The sequence below is a fragment of the Trichomycterus rosablanca genome, unplaced genomic scaffold (genome assembly GCF_030014385.1).
Source record: "Trichomycterus rosablanca isolate fTriRos1 unplaced genomic scaffold, fTriRos1.hap1 scaffold_134, whole genome shotgun sequence".
NCBI classification, from domain to species: domain Eukaryota; kingdom Metazoa; phylum Chordata; class Actinopteri; order Siluriformes; family Trichomycteridae; genus Trichomycterus; species Trichomycterus rosablanca.
This window is the reverse complement of record NW_026946963.1, coordinates 111,642-126,144: the sequence shown is the minus strand read 5'-3', so window position 1 is coordinate 126,144 and position 14,503 is coordinate 111,642. Positions and strand designations below refer to the sequence as shown.

General features: G+C 38.0%; 1 protein-coding gene, 3 non-coding genes and 1 pseudogene across 4 annotated transcripts; 3 read left to right on the top strand and 2 right to left on the bottom strand.

The window, feature by feature from the left end:
* The first annotated feature begins 5,491 nt into the window (after positions 1-5,491).
* On the top strand, positions 5,492-5,610 carry LOC134305241 (5S ribosomal RNA; annotated as a pseudogene).
* A 902-nt stretch (positions 5,611-6,512) lies between these two features.
* Positions 6,513-6,586, top strand: trnan-guu (transfer RNA asparagine (anticodon GUU)). Its single transcript has one exon. It is a non-coding gene; the product is annotated as a tRNA-Asn (tRNA).
* Positions 6,587-6,781: 195 nt separating this feature from the next.
* On the bottom strand, positions 6,782-6,854 carry trnak-cuu (transfer RNA lysine (anticodon CUU)). Its single transcript has one exon. It is a non-coding gene; the product is annotated as a tRNA-Lys (tRNA).
* A 679-nt stretch (positions 6,855-7,533) lies between these two features.
* On the top strand, positions 7,534-7,607 carry trnai-aau (transfer RNA isoleucine (anticodon AAU)). Its single transcript has one exon. It is a non-coding gene; the product is annotated as a tRNA-Ile (tRNA).
* Positions 7,608-12,506: 4,899 nt separating this feature from the next.
* Positions 12,507-12,933, bottom strand: LOC134305238 (histone H3). Its single transcript, XM_062990117.1, has one exon. It carries the CDS (start codon positions 12,915-12,917, stop codon positions 12,507-12,509), a length of 411 nt encoding a protein of 136 aa, XP_062846187.1. The 5' UTR covers positions 12,918-12,933.
* Positions 12,934-14,503: the final 1,570 nt, after the last annotated feature.

Here is a 14,503-nt window from a genome sequence, read left to right as displayed (position 1 = left end):
TCTTGTAGCCTTGGCCATCTTCATGTAGCGCAACAATTCGTCTTTTAAGATCCTCAGAGGGTTCTTTGCCATGAGGTGCCATGTTGGAACTTTCAGTGACCAGTATGAGAGAGTGTGAGAGCTGTACTACTAAATTGAACACACCTGCTCCCTATGCACACCTGAGACCTAGTAACACTAACGAGTCACATGACATTTTGGAGGGAAAATGACAAGCAGTGCTCAATTTGTACATTTAGGGGTGTAGTCTCTTAGGGGTGTACTCACTTTTGTTGCCGGTGGTTTAGACATTAATGGCTGTATATTGAGTTATTTTGAGGGAAGAATAAATTTACACTGTTATATAAGCTGCTTATACTACTTATACTGCACAGACTACTTTTCATTGTGTCAAAGTGTCATTTTGTCAGTGTTGTCCCATGAAAAGATATACTTAAATATCTGCAGAAATGTGAGGGGTGTACTAACTTTTGTGATACACTGTATATATATAATATCTCTCTCTCTTCTCTCTCTCTCTCTCTCTCTCTCTCTCTCTCTCTCTCTCTCTCTCTCTCTCTCTCTATATGGGGTCAGAAAGTATTTAGTCAGCCACTGATTGTGCAGGTTCTCCTACTTAGAAAGATGAGAGAGGTCTGTAATTTTCATCATAGGTACACTTCAACTATGAGAGACAAAATGAGAAAAAATGTAGGATTTTTAAAGAATTTTTTTGTAAATTATGGTGGAAAATAAGTATTTGGTCAACTGTCAAGTCAGCAGTCTTCCCCATGATTGTGTAGCCTACAGAACTTGACTGAGAGACCATTTAAAGGCGTTTGCAGGTGTTTTGAGTTAATGAGCTGATTAGAGTGTGGCACCAGGTGTCTTCAATATTGTACCTTGTCACAATATTCTAATTTTCTGAGATACTGAATTTGGGGTTTTCATTAGTTGTCAGTTATAATCATCAACATTAAAAGAAATAAACATTTGAAATATATCAGTCTGTGTGCAATGAATGAATATAATATACAAGTTTCACTTTTTGAATGGAATTACTGAAATAAATCAACTTTTTCATGATATGCTAATTTTATGTCCAGCACCTGTATATATACTGTATATACAGTATATATGAAATTTCATGATGGGGACCCCTGCCCTAGAGCAACTCACTCAATTTTAGAAAGTGAATCCTACATTTAATAAAATGTTCAATAAACAGATTAAGTAGTTTTTTTAATCAAATTCTATTTATAGTTCACATGAAAAGAATACATGTCAAAATAAATACATACCATGTTGTCCTCTTGTTTATCCTCTTGTTTATCCTCTTGTTTATCCTCTTGTTTATCCTCTTGTTTATCCTCTTGTTTGTCCATTCTCTGTAAAGTTTAGTACACATTTGAAATATCAGTAAAATTATTTTGCTTCAGGTCAACAAACAAACATAAAAAAAAAACCCAGATGAACCTAAATGTAAGTGCGTGTTATCACAGAGCTCATGGTGCACTTTACCCTCCCCCACCCCACTTAGTTACACGCGGGAATCTAAATTTTAGGAACACCTGAATTTAAAGGTATCCAGTACAAAACCATCACTGACTGTAGACTCAAACTGCTAAAACACATGATTACATTCACACCTGTGTGTGTTTTATCTACATTTAAACCCTCATTTGTTTAAATACCAAGTCATGCACACAGCAAAATCGCCAGTGTTGAATTTCCAGAGTTACAGACTTCAGAGTTGTGTAGTGTTGATTTCAGAGTTGATGTACAACCCCTGGCAAAAATTATGGAATCACCACTCTTGAAAGATGTTCTTTCAATTGTTTAATTTTGTAGAAAAAAAATAAATCACAGACATGCCACAAAACTATCATTTCTCAAACTGTCAACCCTCTGGCATTAAGAAACAATACAAAAAGAAACAAATATAATAGTTGTGGTCAGTCACAATTGCTTTTTTTTAGATCAAGTAGAGGAAAAAAATATGGAATAACTCAAATCTGAGGAAAAAATTATGGAATCATTAGAAAACACTGCACCATTATTACTTTGTTGCACCACCTCTGGCTTTTATAATGGTTTAAACTCTCTGAGGCATGGAGTTGACTAATGACAAACAGTATTCTTCATCAATCTGCCTTCAACTGTCTCTTGCTGTTGCCAGATCAGCTTTGCAGGTTGGAACCTTGTCATTGACCATTTTCTTCAATTTCCACCAGAGATTTTCAAATGGATGGAGATCCGGACTATTTGCAGGCCATGCCATTGACATTATATGTTTTCTTGAAGGAAAGTTTTCACGTCCTTTGCCCTATGGCAAGATGCATTATCATCTTGAAAAATGAAGTCATCATCACCAAACATCCTTTCAACTGATGGAATAAGAAAAGGGTCCAAAATTTCAATGTGGACTTTGGCATTTATTGAAGACCATCTCCCCTGTGCCTTTACCCGACATGCAGGCCCATATCATCAACAACTGTGGAAATTAACATGTTTTCTTTAGGCAGTTATCTTCATAAATTTCATTGGACAGACACCAAACAAAAGTTCCAGCATCATCACCTTGCCCAATGCAGATTTGCGATTCATCACTGAAGATCACTTTTATCCAGTCACCCACAGTCCACGATTGCTTTTCTTTAGCCTACTTTAACCTTGTTCTTTTCTTTTTAGGTGTTAATGATGGCTTTTGTTTGGCTTTTCTGTATGTAAATCCCATTTCTTTTAGGTGATTTCTTACAGTTCAGTCACAGACATTGACTCCACTTTCCGGCCACTTGTTTCTCATTTGTTTTGTTGTGCATTTTCTGTTTTCAAGACATATTGCTTTAAGTTTTCTATCTTGATGCTTTGATGTCTTACTTGGTCTACCAGTATGCTTCCCTTTTACAACCTTCCCATTTTGTTTGTACTTGGTCCAGATTTTAAACACAGCTTACTGGGAACAACCAACATCTTTTGCGACATTCCACAATGATTTATCTTCTTGAAGGAGTTTTATAATCCTCTCATTTGTTTCAACTGACATATCTTGTGTTGGAACCATGATTCATGACAATCTGCTTTGTGCAACAGCTCTCCGAGGTGTAAGCACTCTTTTTAAACTGAAGAATAATTAGCAAATCTAATCTGCTGCAGATGTTTTGCTGCAAATTACAGAGTGATTCCATAATTTTTTCCTCAGATTTGAGTGATTCCATATTTTTTTCCTCTACTTGATCTAAAAAAAGCAATTGTGACTGACCACAACTATTATATTTGTTTCTTTTTTTTATTGTTTCTTAATGCCAGAAGGTTGACATTTTGAAAAATGATAGTTTTGTGGCATGTCTGTGATTTATTTTTTTTCTACAAAATTAAACAATTGACAGAACATCTTCCAAGAGTGGTGATTCCATAATTTTTGCCAGAGGTTGTAGATGTAAAGTCAGAGACGATCGCTCATCTATTGCTGCTTTTTTTAGTTGGTCATCTTCTAGACCTTCATCAGTGGTCACAGGACACTGCCCACGGGGCGCTGTTGGTTGGATATTTTTGGTTGGTGGACGATTCTCAGTCCAGCACTGATTGAGGTGTTTAAAAACTCCAGCAGCACTGCTGTGTCTGATCCACTCATACCAGCACAACACACACTAACACACCACCACCATGTCAGTGTCACTGCAGTGCTGAGAATGATCCACCACCTAAATAATACCTGCTCTGTGGAGGTCCTGATCATTGAAGAACAGGGTGAAAGGGGCTAACAAAGCATGTAGAGAACCAGATAGACTACAGTCAGTAATTGTTGAACTACAAAGTGCTTCTACATTGAGTGTGTAAAACAGTTTTTGCTGTTTCTCACGTTTTGTGAATCTGGCAGTTGTTTAACATTCATTTCATGATGAATAGACCACTTGAATGGTGTTAAAAAGACTTGAAATAAAATCTTTTTACATTTAACTTAAAATGGATTTTTTTTTAACTTTCTTTTGTAACGTGATTTGAACTGAACAGCATATATATTTGCTACCCCATTGCTGCCAGCTTGACACTGATAAATTCTGTAATGACTTTAAGTCTTGATAACCTGCTATAATAAACATACGAATAAAAAAAAATTAAAGTTCCTCCTCGCATTTACAACAAATATGTTTTTTTGGAGAAAGACATGTTAATACTGTAACATCAAATTAATCAATTGACAGGAAAATTTATGATGGTCTGACATAACATTTGATAATGAATAAAAGATAACTTATTGATATATTGGCAAACAAAACTTTTTTACACTTTATCAAAAGATTGAGGGTAAATTGCTAATATATTCAGTCAGATATGTTAAGTTTGTTTTGTGTTTTATTAGGATTTTAACATCATGTTTTACACTTTGGTTACATTCACGACAGAAACGCTAGTTACTCATTACACAAGATTCATCAGTTCAAGTTTTAATATCAAACAGTCATGGACAATTTAGTATCTCCAATTCACCTCACTTGCACATCTATGGACTGTGGGAGGAAACCGAAGCATCCGGAGGAAATCCACACAGATACAGGGAGAACATGCAAACTCCACATAGAAAGAACCCCGACCGCTCCACCTGGGAATTGAACACACACACATACATTATATATATATACTGGCTGGTTAGCTCAGTTGGTTAGAGTGTGGTGCTAATGACGCCAATGTTGTGGGTTTGATCCCCGTATGGGCCACACACCCCTTAATGATTAATGGTAGCATGGCTGAGAGAGAGTCAGGTGAGCATGTTCTGTGTTTCAGGACTTTCTAACCTGAGTAATTTGATCTCTGAAAGTGAGAATATCACCCTGTTTTTCTGGCTTCATTTCACCTAATGAACGTGGCATGACCTTTATAAATGCTTACAATCAATTTTGAAAATGGCAAAAATAAATAAATAAATAAATAAAAAGAGAACTGCTGTGTAATTTAGTGAATTATTGCACTGCACATGGCAGAAGACTAAAAGAAATGTAGACCGTGTAGAATAAAAGTATTAGGAAAGTATGAGGTTAAAAGCATCAGCTTTTATTTATTCTTAAATCATAACAGTTGACCAGATAAAACATGAAATATCTTGAGTTCATAGGAATAAGAATCAGTGTAAATGTAAGAAACTCTGTGTCTGTTTTATTGGCATTTTATTGAGCAAAACTCATGAGAGTTTAACAAGACGTGGTGCTTTTAAAGATGTGAATTTTCCTAGATTTCCCTAAACACCATAAATCTTTCCTTCTGACTTATTATTATTTCATTATTATTTATTATTTTTTTTAATTAATATTAACATAAAGAGTAAAACCCTAACAAGACCACTATTTATCAATAAACACAATTCATTAGCCATCCTTTTAAGATGTGTGTTTACATAAACAACACCTGACATTTAATGAACCTAAACAATGTTAAGGTTTTAATTACTTATTTATTTATTTATAAGGCTGAACGACGGACGTCTATAAGAAGCAGCTTGTTTACAGAGTCTCTCGCTTACAGTCACACCACCCTGAGAACACGTGATCTCGTCCGATCTCGGAAGCTAAGCAGGGTCGGGCCTGGTTAGTAGTTGGATGGGAGACCGCCTGGGAATACCAGGAGCTGGAAGCTTTTATCCACACACACCCACCTTCACTCCAAACCTCCTGTTACACACTGACCCAGCGGCTTTTTCTTCATCAAAGCTACACAATGACACAAAGATCAGCTCAAACTTTCATTCTTACTACAGTAAAACACATTCAACTGACTTTTAAAGTGAAGTTGAACATGTTGTACAGAAGTCGTCTCCATCTAGTGGTGCTAGAAATAATTTACAGCTTGTTGCTTGGGTACAGATTTTATAATATATAAAAATTAAAGAGTGTTTATGGCTCTTTTGTCCCAAGTGTTTTTGTAACGTGTTGTAGACCTGCAATGGCGACTGTTTTTGGTATACAGGAAAGAAAAGGCCGAATGCATGTGATAAAGTGCTATATGGCAACAAAGCACTGTATAAATATTGGACAGAACACATGATGGGTTATTTTACCTTGTTGGGTTGTGCAGTTTAACCATTGTGCTGAGCTGTGAGGTTCTTTTTACCATGGGTCAACTATGTAACTTTACTTTTTTTTAAATGAAAGGTTTACATTGCTGTGTTCAGGATTTCCACTTTAGTGATATTTAATGTTAATAGCTGTTCTGATCTAAATGCTGCTGCCTTTGACCTTTAAAACTGAGTAATTTCTGAGATCATTAAAATAAGTGAAATGTTTATTTTGTAATTTGGTTTTATATTATTTGTACAAACATTTGTTTTATGCAACTTTAAACCTGTAATAATAGATGAAAAATTTAAATGTGTCTTTATTTGCTTTAATTAAGCTAAAGTTTTTAACAGGGACAAAAATGACAGTTTGTGTAGCAGGGCTGGACACGTAAGTAAAATGTTATACTGTTTATTAGCATGAAGTAAACATTAGCAAGTCATGTGACTCATGTGTACCGTCATGTGAAAGAGCTATGCGCGTGTCTCTGTGGCGCAATCGGTTAGCGCGTTCGGCTGTTAACCGAAAGGTTGGTGGTTCGAGTCCACCCAGGGACGAGTGTCTTTTATTGCACAACCTGCCTGTTGATCAAACGGATATGAGACACAACAACAATGTGTAGTCCCACAGAATAGTGGAAATAAGTAACTGAAAACATCCAGTAAACAACAGTCCTACAAGCACAAATATCCACCTGATAAGTCACTGGAGACCGGCTGTTTTGGTTTCTGTAGATGTTAAATGAAGATACTCGCCCAACGTGGGGCTCGAACCCACGACCCTGAGATTAAGAGTCTCATGCTCTACCGACTGAGCTAGCCGGGCTTAAGCAGTAGGTCAGAACAGACAGCTCATCGGTCAGACCATCAGAGAGATGTAGGTTTAATCCACTAACATCACGACCAGATTAAGAACTAATTCACAGTTTACAAACAAACACAATTCAGAATAAGCAACAGAAACAGACACAGATTTACTGTCACTTTTAAACTACACAATTACTGAACCCGCTCCACTATGCTTTACACCTCAGTGTATATTATCTGGAAACTGATGCTCTTCATATAGAAATATACTTTACATTTGCTTGTAAATTAAAATATCAATTCAGGTTGTTTTTAGTTCAATTGAAAAAATATTAACAGTAGCTCAACTTCCTAAAACCCAGAATCTACATGTATAAATCCTACATTCAATCCACAAAGTTCACAAACTACATGATTTTATGAGTGAAAACTTGATGTTTGGAGCCCCTCTGGTGTGCAGGCTGGTACTGTGTATCAGCACTACTTACTGTGTGCAGGACCTGAGTCGTATCTGCTCCACTCACTGGTTGGTGACATTAAACTCAGTCAAGAACTTTAAGAAATATATAGTTTAGATGGTTCACACATATAAGAACCAACAAAACCTCTTAGATGTGTATTAAGAAAGTCTGTTTCAGCTGTTGATTTGGGTCAGTGTAGAATTATGTACAAGGATCTAAAGAGAGAACAGATGTACTGGCCGGTTAGCTCAGTTGGTTAGAACGTGGTGCTAATAACGCCAAGGTCGCGGGTTCGATCCCCGTACGGGCCACACCCACTTCTGGACTTACACTAACAAACAAGTGATCCTTCTCTAACTAGCAGGTCCTATTAACCTGGACTTCAAACATTGTCTCTGACAGTGTGAGATTTTTTTTACTGCCCCTCTCATTCAGGTCAGAAACATGCCATTATCTCAATTTACCAAACTTAATGACCCTTCTGTAAATGGTTTAATGTGCACACTGCTGCTACTGGCTTGTTTTTCTTTTCTACAATGTAAGTTCAGACCTTCAGGTTCATGTTATTTGAGATCTCTACATAGATTTCTTCCTCATGTACAGAAAGACGCAGTTCAGTTTGAGAAGCTCGCAGTGTGAGAGCGAGTGAGTCTGCGCGTTCAAATGAATCAAACGAGTCGATTCCTTAATGAATTCTTTAAGTCAAACGACAGGAATAGACTCGAAAGAGTCGATTCACTAATTTGATTGTACTCAGCAATGAGCAGTTGGAAGCTGAGGGAGTCGATTCTTTTTGATGAAGTCAACATTTGATATGTTATACACAATACTTAAAAGAGTCGGATCACTATCGTTAGCTGTCATTTAAAAATACAAAGACATTGCTGTCAATCAACTAGAATTACCGTGTCGGATTTATTTGTAAATAAATCCTAATACAGGACATGCTCTTATTCACACACTTGTTTGTTCTTCTCGTTTTGTCACGCAAGAAAAAGTTTTGGTGCACGTACAAATAAACTATATCGCACAGGACAATAGTCTGTGTTATTATTTAAGGTTACTCATCTCAGCTGCACTACCATTTACTTTAAAGAATAGTTTCATTCATGGTGATCTCTCGTTAATTTAAACTTTACAAACTGCAGCCATGTGATTTTAAAATTAACAAACAGTATGTAGAACAAGTTTAACCTATAGATCAGTCCATTACACTAACAACACATTGGGGGAACAGATTTACCTGGAGAATATGGTTCCCCACATGTATATCACTGTATGTGTAATTATAAAACACTACAGTGATGCTGGTGATGTATTTAACTGTTGTCATTATGTAGAACAAGTTTAACCTATAGATCAGTCCATTACACTAGCAACACAGGGGGGAACACATTTACCTGGAGACCTGGGGAATATGGTTCCCCACATGTATATCACTGTGTGTGTAATTATAAAACACTACAGTGATGCTGGTGATGTATTTAACTGTTGTCATTATGTAGAACAAGTTTAACCTATGAAACAGTCCATTAAACTAACAACACAGGGGGGGAACACATTTACGAGACCTGGGGAATATGGTTCCCCACATGTATATCACTGTGTGTGTAATTATAAAACACTACAGTGATGCTGGTGATGTATTTAACTGTTGTCATTATGTAGAACAAGTTTAACCTATAGATCAGTCCATTATACTAGCAACACAGGGGGGAACACATTTACCTGGAGGCCTGGGGAATATGGTTCCCCACATGTATATCACTGTGTGTGTATTCATTAAATGGTGGAGAAGGTACACAAACCATGTAGTTAAAGTAGAGATATCCAAGGTAAAATATTACTCCAGTAATAGTAAAAATACTCTTTACCTCCACTTGAGTAAAAGTACTTAAGTATTTACCTTCAAATGTACTTAAGTATAAAAGTAAAAGTAGCATGATTTATTATGGCTCTAATGTTTTATGATCATTTCTGTAACAAGACTCTTGATTAATCAACTTTTAGGTGAAAAGACTTGTGTCATTTATTAATCTGACACTAATGTTTATTAAAATTATCATAAGAACAAAACACTGATTGGTGTGATCGCTTCACGCTTCCTTTATTTTGACAATGTTATATTTTTATTCACACATAAACCAAAAGGAACCACAGATTGTTCAGAATGTAGTGGAGAAAAAAGTAAAACATTTGACTACCAAATGTGGTGAAGTTAAAGTAAAAACTCACCCAACTAGTTACATTTACTTAGTTACTGTCCACCACTGCTAATGTATGCCTTAATGCAGGAGCAATATATTAATTATTTTAGTAATTAAGGTACAAGTGTCATCAGTTATTCATGAGATTCATACAGGTCATCAGGATGACCATCACAAATATTACCTCATGTCATGTTTGTGGTGCTTAAACTGAAAAGTGGTGCTTAAATATTCCTTCTTTAATTTTATGTTCTGTTGTGGATTAAATAACTAAAGATTTGTTATGAAATCACTGAAAATACTTGCTAAGTAGTTGAAAATGTACAACGGTTCCCTATGAGTGTCGCCACTCTGTTCTCTCTACTGCTCTGGATACACTTAAAACATCGTCCTGTTATTATTGTTAGGATTTAAGTTTTGATTAAGCTGACAGTGTAATGGTCAACTATTATCATTAAACAGCATTAAGTGGCTCCATTTATATGCATTCTGAGCAAGCGTTGTTCAATTGTTTTATTTAGACACAATGCTGCGCAGCTTGTACTGATGGCTTTTAGGCTTTACGTATCATTTGCAGATATTAAATTATCTGTTTTTTTGTGCCTCATGTGTGACATTCTCATTGGACTATATGTCCATGTTTAGTGATGATGCTGATGATGATGATGATGTCATAATGTCATAATTACAGAAGAAGAAGAGCAAGAATAAAAAATCACAGGATTGATGGCCTAAAACAAGAACTAATACAACAGAAAAAAAAGCCCTACTACTACTACTGCTAGTGCTTATGATTATTATTCCACATATGGTGTGGTGCTTGGAAAAGTAAAAAAAAATAAATACATAACCATACAATAATAATAATAATAATTTAACCCTTGTATTGTGTTAGAAAGCTGCCCACATCTTTAGTGTTAGCGGGTCAAATTTGACCCGATTTAAAACAGCCTCAAAAAATACTCAAAAACAATAGTTATCATCCAATGTTGTTTCTCACCTGATAGATAACTTAGTTTGTATTTAAATCCATGTAAACACTGTTTTTAATTTTATTTTTTTGGCTCCATAAACTTTTCATCTCACAATATACCTCATTTTCAATAAAAAAAGCTGTTTAAATACATTGTAGTGAATTTCCTATAGTGAAGAAACAATGTAAGGATATTATCTGAGTCTAACAGACTAATATCAGAGCACACTGAGCAAATATTGTTTGTATTTTTTTTTTTTTATCTAAACATTATTATCTACTGTATAGTGACATCAGTGCTGCTATGGGTCAATTTTGACCCGTATAGATTTTTTCCCTTTTTCATAAAACCAACTTTATTTTACTCAGAACAGCAGGTGTAAATTGAAAATTAAACTATAAATTGAACATAAAAACAATATTTTGTGTGTGTGCATGTGTGTGTGTGCATGTGTGTGTTGTTTACATGCATATATCACAGTATGTGATTGTTTTAGTGTGCTCCTTGCAGATGTGTTTCTTACATGTGTGGCAAGTGGTGCTAGTTTTTCTGTCCTTTTCTGTCAAGAAACGTAGAGATCTTTTTTGTATGTTTATATTCGGCCTATTTCTGCCCTGCAGGCGATGGTCTGTGTTTTCCTTTGGACTTATAAAATCATTCTACAGAAATCAACATGCAGGGTTTCTGTTGGATGTTTGTCCCATTTAATAGAACTGGGAAAATTGAGTGGACTCCATACTTCACTCCCGTACAGTGCAACAGGCTGTATCACACTAACAAATAATTTACTCCATTGAGGTGGGAATGTCAATGTTATAAATCTCCTTCTGATTGTGTACAGGCCTCTGCCAGCTTTTTCCTTTAGTGCATTCACTGCCATGCTGAAACTCCCTGATGCAGTAATGAGTACAGCTGTGGTCTAGTGGTTAGGGTACTGGACTAGTAATCAGAAGGTTGCTGGTTCAAGCCCCACCACTGCCAGGTTGCTGCTGTTGGGCCCTTGAGCAAGGTCCTTAACCCTCAATTGCTCAGATTGTATACTGTAACTGTACGTCGCTTTGGATAAAGGCGTCTGCTAAATGCTGAAAATGTAAATGTAATGATGAGACCAAGGTAAGTGTACTGCATTGTGTGCTCCAGGGCAGTGCTGACCATGGTAAACTGGTGCCATGTATTCCTGGGTTATCTTAATTTGGGTTAGATACATGTTTAGGTTTTCCTAATTAGGGTTAAAAACCTGTTGGGGTTATCATAGTTTAGGTTAGAAATAACTTGGGGTTATCCTAATTAGGGTTAGAAGGAAGTTGGGCTTAAATTGGACTCAACAGATATCATCTGTGCTGCCTAGGAACACAAGGCGCACCTGGAGGTGAAGAACCACACCTGGGTCCTCATGCCTTCAGATCAGGTAGCGAGCACAATGAGTGCCAGCCTGAGTGTGAGTGCCAGCCGGAGAACCTGCAAACGGAGACAAAACCCCGTCAGAAATGGGAGTTGGTGCTGCGGGACTCAGAGGACAAAGGTTAGGGTTACACACACACACAGTGGCGGCTCAAACACATGAATTACCAAATTAGAAAAAGCATCATTGTGAATACGGTTGTTTTATTACCATTATTACAATAACCAGTCTTATGGTAAACATTCAATATTCTGCTTATGCCTTATGCGTTACTCTACTACTCATAACGACTATATTACTCTTATTAACTCAATGCTTTATAGAACCCCATAAACATACACCACTATAAACATTATTAATCATGTGTTATAAGACACCACCTGCCAATCTTTAATCTGCTGTACTTATGTAACCGTGTTAACCATCTCTACACACACAAAAAAACACTTTAAACAGTTTTTCCTAATATTTATAACTGATAAATATAACTAAATTATAACTCGGAACACGCACACACAATGGAATAATTAATAAATAAAAAAAGTTATGAAAAGTGCCCATTTCAGTGGAAGCATGTAAGTGGCTCTTAAAAGAGCCTTTGGGGATAATTGGATGGAGTGGGTTCGTTTAAGCACGCTCTCCGCGAATACGGCGGGCCAGCTGGATGTCCTTAGGCATGATGGTCACCCTCTTGGCATGGATGGCGCACAGGTTAGTGTCCTCGAACAGGCCGACCAGGTAAGCCTCACTGGCCTCCTGCAGAGCCATGACGGCAGAACTCTGGAAGCGCAGATCGGTCTTAAAGTCCTGAGCGATCTCTCTAACCAGGCGCTGGAAGGGCAGCTTGCGGATGAGCAGCTCAGTGGACTTCTGATAACGGCGGATTTCACGCAGAGCCACGGTACCTGGCCTGTAACGGTGAGGTTTCTTCACACCGCCAGTAGCCGGGGCGCTCTTGCGGGCAGCCTTAGTGGCGAGCTGCTTCCTCGGCGCCTTACCACCGGTGGATTTACGAGCGGTCTGCTTGGTTCTTGCCATCGCGTCTGGAACTCTGCACTTCACCAACTGTAGGACAGAATATGTTAGCCCGCCCAACACGCTCTTGAGCCGATCCGCGCTCATTGGGCGTCTTGATGAAGCACTTTTCTCATTGGACGAACGTGCTTACATCAAATGTCGCTTACTGGTCGGCGTTCTGCTGCTGCCTCGTTTCAGAAAACACAGTATTTCCTCCATGCTGTTGGCGGGATTTATAATACTTTCCTTTGTTTCTTTGTGCTTTTAAAACACAGCCTACAATCGCATTTAAAGTATATACCTTTCTAAAAAAATATTCTTGATTAGTTCGTTAATTTTGCTTATTATTGTTATTATTAGTATTATTGTAATTTTTGTTCCATGTGTTCTACACAAACACGTTTGTTGCACCACTTTTAATCGTCTAAATTGTTGGTTTTGCTACTGCAAGTGATATATACTGTATAAATATATATATGTAAAGATAAATAGAAAGGGAAAAAATAAATCGTACAAATTACCTCCTTCCAATGAACAATGCACACTGAACTTTGACCTGTGAAGAGAAAGAGAAACAAAGAACATATACACAAACACAGGGGTTGAGGAAAGATGAGAGGGACTGACAGTAGAAGACAGAAGCCCTGTGTAGGTCTAACTGCGAAACTCATCTCCTTCGCTAGAATGCCAAGACTGAAAACAGTTTCGATTGCCAACTAAACAAAATCTTCTACCTTGGCACTCAGGAGCCATGCATGCAATCTTTGTTTTATTTTCTTTTTTGAATTTTTTGTAGCAAAGCCAGCAATTTCTTGATACTTGCTCTATCTGAGGAATGTGGGTGACGTAAAACGATGAGGCTGCCTTCTTGGGGCTCTTGGTGGCTTTTTTAGAGGCAGCAGCGGGTTTCTTGGCCTTCTTGGGGGACTTCTTAGCTGCGGGCTTCTTGGCTGTTACCTTCTTGGGTTTCTTTGCGGCCTTTTTCACTTTAGGAGCGGCGGCTTTTTTGGCCGCGGGTTTCTTCGCCTCGGTCTGCTTCTTGTTGAGCTTGAAAGATCCTGAGGCGCCGGTGCCCTTGGTCTGCACCAGGATGTCCTTGGTCACCAGGCTTTTGACGGCGAGTTTGACGCGGGAGTTGTTCTTCTCCACGTCGTATCCACCTGCAGACAGAGCTTTCTTCAGGGCGGCCAGGGACACGCCGCTCCTCTCCTTGGAAGCGGAAACAGCTTTGACGATCAGCTCGCCGACGCTGGGACCCGCTTTCTTGGGTTTGGCCGCGGTCTTCTTTTTAGGAGCCTTGGCGGGGGCCGAGCTGGCCGGTGCTGGAGCTTCTTCTACCATCGTTGTTGGAGCTAAAACGGCGCTAAGAAAGAGCGAGTGAAGCGCTGTGCTCTGTTGTACAGAGACTCCTCCCTCTTACGAGAGGGGGCGGGGCTTTATAGCACACATGAGAACTGTGTAGACTCAACTCGGCCAGCGCAGCGTCTGTGTGCTTCCGTGACACATGCGCACTTGTGTTTTCTCATGGCAAATAATGATTAAAATACAAGTCCTGATATAAAATGCGAGGTAATAAAGTGCACGTCGGCCGAACATAAGTTCTCTCG

Bases quoted from the DNA above. Each gene is read 5' to 3' on its own strand.
- LOC134305238 (XM_062990117.1), bottom strand. From the start codon at position 12,917: ATGGCAAGAACCAAGCAGACCGCTCGTAAATCCACCGGTGGTAAGGCG.